The sequence below is a fragment of the Dendroctonus ponderosae genome, unplaced genomic scaffold (genome assembly GCF_020466585.1).
Source record: "Dendroctonus ponderosae isolate FM_Combo_2020 unplaced genomic scaffold, Dpon_F_20191213v2 Dpon_F_20191213_1, whole genome shotgun sequence".
In the NCBI taxonomy this organism is placed as follows: Eukaryota; Metazoa; Arthropoda; class Insecta; order Coleoptera; family Curculionidae; genus Dendroctonus; species Dendroctonus ponderosae.
The window spans coordinates 38,395,542-38,404,014 of record NW_026017110.1 but is presented as its reverse complement, the minus strand read 5'-3'; the positions used below and the strand labels follow the sequence as shown (position 1 = coordinate 38,404,014).

The 8,473-nt window shown below is 36.5% G+C and overlaps 1 protein-coding gene across 4 annotated transcripts in view; it reads right to left on the bottom strand.

Annotated features, from left to right (window-relative positions):
• The window catches only part of LOC109541567 (protein couch potato), a 408,542-nt gene that overhangs the window by 62,978 nt on the left and 337,091 nt on the right, over positions 1-8,473 (bottom strand). For all 4 annotated transcript variants that reach the window (XM_048661257.1, XM_048661259.1, XM_048661258.1 and 1 more), the window contains exon 2: positions 4,558-4,635. In XM_048661257.1, coding sequence (XP_048517214.1) covers positions 4,558-4,635 — 78 coding nt within the window. The remainder of the gene's footprint in view (positions 1-4,557; positions 4,636-8,473) is intronic.

Genomic DNA, 8,473 nt, shown 5'->3' with positions numbered 1-8,473 from the left:
GAAGTTAACTTCGAGGGATGCACGTTAAGTTCGAAAGCGGCATGTGATTTGATGCTGTTATTCTGAAGCGCTATTTCTTCATATAACGTTCGTCGATACCGTGCGCCTGTTATAATATAAAGGTTTTACTGATACAAAACACCAGTTGGAGCCACATAACGTGTTTGACGGATAACATGCACGTTAAAGTTAACGTAAGTGATACAGCACAGGGCTGAATGCATGGTAAAGACGTGCGTGGAAGGGTTAGTAAATAGCGTAAAAGTGGAGAGACAACATACCGAAATGTTCCCGGTAGAAAATGGACTTAAATAAGGAGACGCGCTGTCCCCAGTTCGATCCAACCTGGCCCTTGAAAAAGTAGTGACAGTAGCCCAAACAAAAACACAAATATTTGGAGCCAGTAGACCTAGCCCGCTACTACCATATGCTGATAAAATCGATGTTCTAGGAAAGAGCACAGTTAACGTCAAGGAAATGTTCGTACAAATGGAGACGGAAGCTGAAAAGATGGGTCTGACAGTAAGCGAGTCGAAGACAAAGTATATGCACCTAACACGAAAGGATAATAAGGAGCACGTGGAACAAAAAGTAACTATGAACGAATACAATTTTGAGAATGTCCAGTCGTTTAAATACTTAGGGTCCCTGATAACAGCGGACAATAATATGAAGGAGGAGATAAAACACCGAATAACACAGGGCAACAAATGTTTCTTCTCTGTGCGGGAGATGCTGCAGTCCAAATATATCACAAGCCATCAAAAAGCAACATATACAAGACACTAATAAGACCTGCCATTATGTATGGATGGGAGACATGGACAATAACGACTTTCGACACACAGCTGCTTAGAAGGTTTGAAAGGAAACTATTGAGAATAATTCTTGGACCGGTTATCGATCACCAAACTAGCGAATATCGAATCCGGACCAACAACAAACTCTGTCAACTATATGACTCCCGAGACATCCTGGAAGAAATAAAATCCAACCGACTAAGATGGATTGGCCACGTCCAGCGTAGCAACATCAAAAGGCTTATAGAGAACATATGGGAGGAAGCCCCAACTGGAAAAAGACCCCTGGGAAGACCTAAGCTGAGATTTAGAGACAACATCCGCAAATACTTGCAAATAATGGGAATTGATAACTGGGAAATTGTTACTGATTATGTTAATGACTGGCTGTACAGGGTTTGGTAGCAGTCCTGTGTCACAGTCACTATATCTGTTTCGTATGTAACTATTTCTCGCAGATTGTTCTTCATCTTATCGATGACCATGTTTCCTTTATCTCGCTTTGAGCATAGTACACTAATGTTCAAATTTTCTTCGATGGCATTGCGAATCTGATGTTTTGTACGCCCGTATATTCCTGCGTATTGCTGATTTAACTTCTTTGTTCAATGTTTTATATCGTGGCGCGTCCCTGTGTGTGTCCCGACGCTCATGTATTAGCCGGGCTGTGTCGACACTGAGTTTGTCGTTTTTCTTCGTCTTACGAGCGCAAACGTTCCTTGGGGATTCTCTGATCATGTTGGTAAATTTAGTGTTTAGTTCGTTTATGTTCGTCTGTTCAAGAGCCTCATTTGGTTGGAGCTTAATTTCTATTTGCCTATTGAATTCGTCCTTCTTTTCTGTTAACTCTTTTATAGATAGTTTTAAAGTTTTTGTAATCAACTTCTTTCGTTCGAGACCAGTTACTTTCTATTTTTGCTCTCACCAGCCTGTGGTCTGTTGTTCTGTTGGAAGCAAGTATACAGGGTAATTCAAAATTGGCGTTATTCCTCTCGAGGTGTTGTCTCGCGCTCTTATAAGACTACAGAAAAAATAGTAAAAGAAATCAATTGTTACTAAAAACGGACAAATTTGCAAAAACCTATATCAGAAATACGGCAGCAATGTTTTTCAAGGTAATCTCCCTAATTAACATTGCGAAAATACCTGTTGCTTCGTAATTATTTAAAACTCCGGTAACCATGGAACTATACAGACTGACAATAAGATAAACAAGGATAAATGGTAAATTCAACAATATTCGTTGACTGCGGAACGTACTTTCGAAATGTCAACCTGTTCTCATAACCTCGAATTCTGCGGGGTTTGGTTGGTTTGAAATTTGAATGGTTAACTCCAAACAAGCTAGTGCCTGTGTAATCTCCTTATTATCCACTCTTATCAAGCAGCTTTTCGTATTCAGTTAATTAACTAGTGCTCGATTTGAATCTCCTTGTGCTGTGCGTATCGTACAAACGTGGTAGGAATGTAGCCGGTATTTATTTGGTGCCTGGGAAAGTGTCAGTTATTGTGCTCTGAGTGCCCCTGGAAGGCCCTGATTGGGTTACGTCCAATACTTGTTCCTCTGTGCTTGGAACCCGAACATCGATTGTCGTCCACTATCTTCCTGGAACCACTCTCCTCTCCCTTTTTGGAGTGAGGTATTTCAGCTTCTGCTATGTCACTGTAGCATTTCCCCTGAACTAATCGCATTTCAGCAAATTCGTGAAAGGATATTCAAAATAAGTCACAGTTTCAGACACTCAGTTTCAGACAGTCACAGACAAATTATTGTTATTATGGACAGAGGCTGTCTACCTGTAACTGTTAATGGCAAAGAACATCATTGCCGCTTTGACTTTCCACCCAAAAATTGTAGAAGAGAACTTTTTTAATATCGAAAATTTTGAATATCGTAATTTTTCTTTTGGAATGCGTAACTATTCTAATATGCTTCCAATTAAACATGGAACAATTTCAAAATAATGCTTATTAACAGAGTTGAAATTCGATCTTCAACTGTTAATATCTTCTAGAAATTTTCGAAAAAAAATTTCTATTTTTCTCTCATACTCCCCACGGGAGCCTCTATCACCCCTTAAAAGGAATGACGCCAATTTTGAATCACCCTGTATAGTCTATTTCGTTACATGTGATACCATTGTGATCCATGTCCATTTTCTTGTGGGTGGTTTTTTTATAAAAGGTATAAAAGGTAGACATTTTCTTTGCATAGAAAATCAGCCACTTTTTGACCTCTGGTGTTTCGTCCTCCTAAACCAAAGACGTCTATATTTGGCGGGTCGGTAGCCTATCTAGGTCCGATCTTTGCGTTGAAATCTCCTGTAATGATGGTGTATTGGGATTTTTCTGCGAATTTTGCTGTTGTTAGGCCCAACATCATCGTCCGATAGCGCACTGGTAGAAGCATACCCTTGTATGATTTGTAGTTTGCACCTTTGTAGGTGCCTTGTTGTTAGGTCATAGATTGTACGATTTGCGATGGCTTCAACATTCGTCATTAGGTGTTTTAGTATGTTATGGATCATTATGGCAACTCTGCCGACGTGAGAGTTAGTGTCGCTGTTTCGTTGGAACATGTGCCCCGATTTGAGGAACGTGGTGGTTTCGTTATTATATAATCTCGTTTCGCTTTGTCCCACAACATACCATTTAATGTTAGCTGGTTCATTTTTGTTGAATGAAATATTTGAAAATAATCTTCCAGAATCACAGATTTCGGAGACAACGCAACTCTGTATGTCGAATTTTCGCCTTAAATTGTCTATGAATCTTTAGCCTCAACGAGAGTTCAAGATCGTGAAATCGCACTATGACCAGAAAAGTTATCGCTGAAAGGACCAACAGTTGATTTTTGAGACCCCCCTGTAAGCAGACGAGATGCCCTGAACATTTAAATACCATTTCCAAGTATTTGGTTTAAACGTAAAGTTTTTGTGTTAAGTTCCAGAAAATCTTTCTATTGTCCAATTAGGAGCATGCGGAACTTCTATAAATTTTGCATTTTTTCATTTACCACCCTGTAGAAAAGTTGTCTGCAACTCTTAATTTTTATCAAAACATTGGCGACTAGAAATCAAATGGGGCTCAATAACGCTTCAAACGCAAAGCAAATTGCTTGAAGCAATCCGAATTTATTCAGCGTCAAGTTTAGGGCGAATTTGGCTGTGTAACGTTCATTTTATTCAGCAGTTTCATAGGACGCAGTTCCCCAGCACTCTTTCAGATATCCGTACATTATGCGAACCTCATACGCGTATCATCCATAAATACTCGTCCTGCTCCTTTCCCATACATACGCATTTCAGAAAAAACACGGACCATCCGTCCCGGTAGCTTTATTATTCCTCACTAGCACCAGCATATTTTCGAACATTATTTGGCTCAGTAGCAATCAGTTTCCCCGATACCATGATTTCTATCATACTTCCATTTTAGATACACGTGTTGACCTGTTTCGTAAAGAAACTTTACGGAACTTTTAAATGAAAACTACATATTTTTACAATTTTTCAGATACATCTTTATCACCCTCAGACAAAACGTTTAGAGGAATGGCATTTTGTATCACCCAGTATCAATGAACCAATATTAGCCAATTATAAAAAAAATATATAGATCGGTTTCGTTCCTTCCTTGAGAAATTCATTTGCAAAATTCACTCGAACAAGAACCAACTTATTAAATTTAATTCCAAACCGAACAACTTCGTGTTCTTTTACCTATTATGCCTCAAATATAAACTGACGTTACATACCTCATATGCCCTGAACAGTAAATATAATTCTCGGGGTTTGGCATCCATGGGCAGTCCGCTTACGAATAACGTCCGGACCTGAAAAAAAATTCATTAGATTTATTACGAAATATAAAATAATGTCTTGAGTTCTTTCAATTGAATGAGACCCCGGTATTTGATTGGAAATGGAAGAAAATGCCCAATATGAAGTTTAGATTTGCTAAATGTGCCTGATTTTAGACATCAGATTATTAAATTAAACAAGTCCAAGTGCCAAAAACATCTAAAAAATGGTTAAGACTTGCAACTGTAAAATGCAGTTCAGAAAACGATAATTGCAAGGCTTCTAAAGATTTTCAAATTTACGGTACGTTTATCTATAGGAATCTCAAAAAAAAATATTTCGTTTTGAACTGATAAACGATTTATTGTGTCCTATCACACGTTGATTACATTCAGTTTATTTAACAAATTTTCGTGTTATGTCATGTTTATTTCTAACTGCAGAATAACATCCCTATGTTTGGTTTAGTTAAAAAAAATATATGGAAACAACAAAATGTGATATATGCAATATTTAATTTTAAGCCTTCTGTTAACTGTCGAACAAATTCTGATCGTTCATCAGAGCAGCAGATCATTTAAGTGGGAATTAATAAGTCAGCACCATCCAGTTCGTTCAATGGTACAAAAATAGCACTAAAAGTCGACAAATCTGATACAGTTGGACGAATTTTAAATTAAAATTATAGGAGAACTTTACTTCCTAAACTCAATATTATAGGTCGTTAAGAAAAATACCACGACAAAGGAAATACATTACATAATTTCGAACAAATGTAAACTAGTGTTGAAAGAAGGATTTCACTCGAGAAACAGCTAAGCGAACGTTCACGTCATTCACTCATTTATACTAAAAATTTAACTGATATTATTTTATAATCAGTTCGGCTAATCAGAACAATCCATATGTTGGTATTCGTGCTTTAAGCTGACAATGAATCTGAATCAAGTATTAAAAATCCACTTTCCCATTGAAAATCATATATGTATGTTAATTATTATTAGTTGTAAGCTAACTAATCATCTCAAATGTTTAGGTTAATTCTCACATTAAATATAGCAATTAAAACTGAAACCAACAGAAAAGATAAAAAAAAATATTTGAGTAATCCTTCTACTAAAAATAATAATAATACTACTAATACTGAGCAGCTGACCAATAGTTATCTACAGCTACCGCATGTTCCGCCAGGCTGCAGTATCCTAGATAATTACGAATTTTAACTAGATATCAACAGCTGATGTTTAGTGCACGATTTTATGGTGTGGCGTTAGGCTGGGGGGACAGGTGCACCGCACATCGACACCTGTTTTGTTACTTTTATTCGTCTACGTAATGACTTCAGGGCCGTCCCATAAAACGTCTGCAGCGAAGTTCCCTATAAAAGTTACACCTTTAAGAGGTCACTTCTTGATAAATTACAAAGTAGAATTAGTTTAATATAGCTTTAAAATGGGGAGCAAAGCCACAAAGGCTTCAATGCCGATCTGTACGGTCTAGGGCACACAAATGTCAAATTTTTAAAAGCGAAAAAATATTCACAAATATTCAGTTGAAAATTGCCACATATGGATTGGTTACGCACGAGGGAGCACAAAAAGTTAACATAATAATATACAAGTTTATATATTATTTCATTATTATTATTTATTAATTATTGTATATTTATTTATTATATTTTACATATTATGTTTTATTTACGAAATTTTTGCTCACCAGCAGAGTTTTCCGATCGACGATCGATGTTCAAAGAGCTACAAAAACCGATTTCCGGTCATTTTTATCACGAAATAATCTCAAGAGTAAAAAGCGTTAAAGCTTTTTACTCGTTATAATGTTTTAACAATATGACATGACATTTTTAATGCAACACAAATCCGAAATACGTACAGGTATGTAGTTCACAATAAATTATAAATTTTATTTAAAAAATGTAGCGTTTTTTATGATTCTAACAGTAGGTATCTAATAAAAAATTGTTTTTGTGATTATATCACTATTTTCATTCTCAAAGTATCCTCCTAAAGTTACACTAAATTAAACAATTAATGAACTAAAATTAGACTCATCGGGTAACAGGCCAGTTATTCATCGGTTATATTGTGTTTCCTATATTATATTTTATATTCCTAAATATAATAACTAGTAAATATGAAAAAGCCAAGATCCCTAGATAATGTGAGAATAGACTCCAGTTACTCAAGCCTTATTAAGCAGATCAGCAGGAATGCCGTCAAGGGATAAACAGATGAGATCATATAGACCATTAATATCCGATCGCGAGAGGAGTGTGACAGGAAGGCACAATCAAAATGTATACATTAGCATTGGAGGATGTCTTAAAATGCATCGACAAGGAAAATTACGGAATCGTACTCGAAGAGAAATTGTCAAAGATTAAACTCATTGGCTCAGAGGTTCTCGAGGTAGCCGCCGATTAACAGGCCTTTAAAAACGTTTTAAAATACACTTATCCCGGCCACAAGATTCTTTAAAGATATATTTGTTTGCATGTTTGGCTTTGCATCCAACGCATGCAGGCACTTCATTTAATCTAACCTAATATCGATATATTATTTAATTTGATTCTGTATCATAGAATTTATTAAATAAAGATTATCATACAGGTCATGGGCAGATCCAGAAGGGGGTCATGGGGGCCTTTGTGCTGGGTTTATGTCGACTACTGCTATTTTTTCTAATTTCATAGATTATTTTACGAAAATAAATACTTTGTATGATGGGAAACGTCAATGCGAATGATACCCAATTTTGTTGAAAAGCGTATGATTTTCTATAAAAACGTTTTTTATTCCCCGAACTTAGAATTTTTACCACGAACATCAGAACTTCCAAAATAGAACATCAGATTGTTTGCAAAGTGCATTCTCAACACATTCACTGCCTGTAAGAAAATGTGTATTTGCAACAGTTTGTAACGAAATGGGCTCTGAATATTGGCAAGCGTAAAACTCGCAAGCTTGCACATACTTACACTCTATACTCTGTAACTCGCTCAGTTATTAACATTTAACAGAAATTTAAAAACTTGTTAACAGCCCATAGACGTGGCGTAAAAAGCTGCTTCACGGCCAAAGTTCATTGTGGTCGCCGTTTCAGCGCCAGGGGAGTTTAAATTTTCAAAGGTCTGAAGAGCTGGTTGTTCCTGGAAACGCGCTGTTTTGCTATAAGTTTGGCGGTGCAGCAATGTTTTTATTAGAGCAATCCAATGGTTAAAGAAAAATTTGCAATTTAATTAAGAAATTTTCGAATTTTTTGAAAATTGCAAATATGCAAGTTTTCCACTTAAGTCCAAAGTCGAATTAATTCCAAAATGACATCGTTTCTCAATTTCAATAACATCGTTTTCGTATATAGTTTCGGAGAACATGGAACTTGGAGTTAGAGAGACTTAAACTGCCATCCACATTGTTTGCACACTTATGTCTCCAGAACTGCTCAACTGTTGGAAAAATTTGAAAAAGTAATGGTAATGGTAAGTAAAATGCTATGGATTGCCATGGGTATTCGCAAGAGTTCGGCTGTCTTGACAAAAATCGACATTGGCAACGGTTTGGGAGATAATGAACCCAGAATGTTGGCAATTGTTCGACTGTTCCATTTGCACATACCTCCATTCTTTTGCACGTAACGTCGTTAAATCTCAAGATATTACAAAAGTTGCAAAACGCCCAAAAATCCCGAAAAAGTAGGCTATAAAAACTATTGCAGCATCATACTGGAAAGCGGCAACAGCTGGGGACATTTATGAATACTTTAATGCCGATTAGACGATTTTCCAAGCAACATATTCTCTGAATTTTTTGAAATATAATGTTTTGCCTACAGCTTTCCGCTAGGGGCGATTTA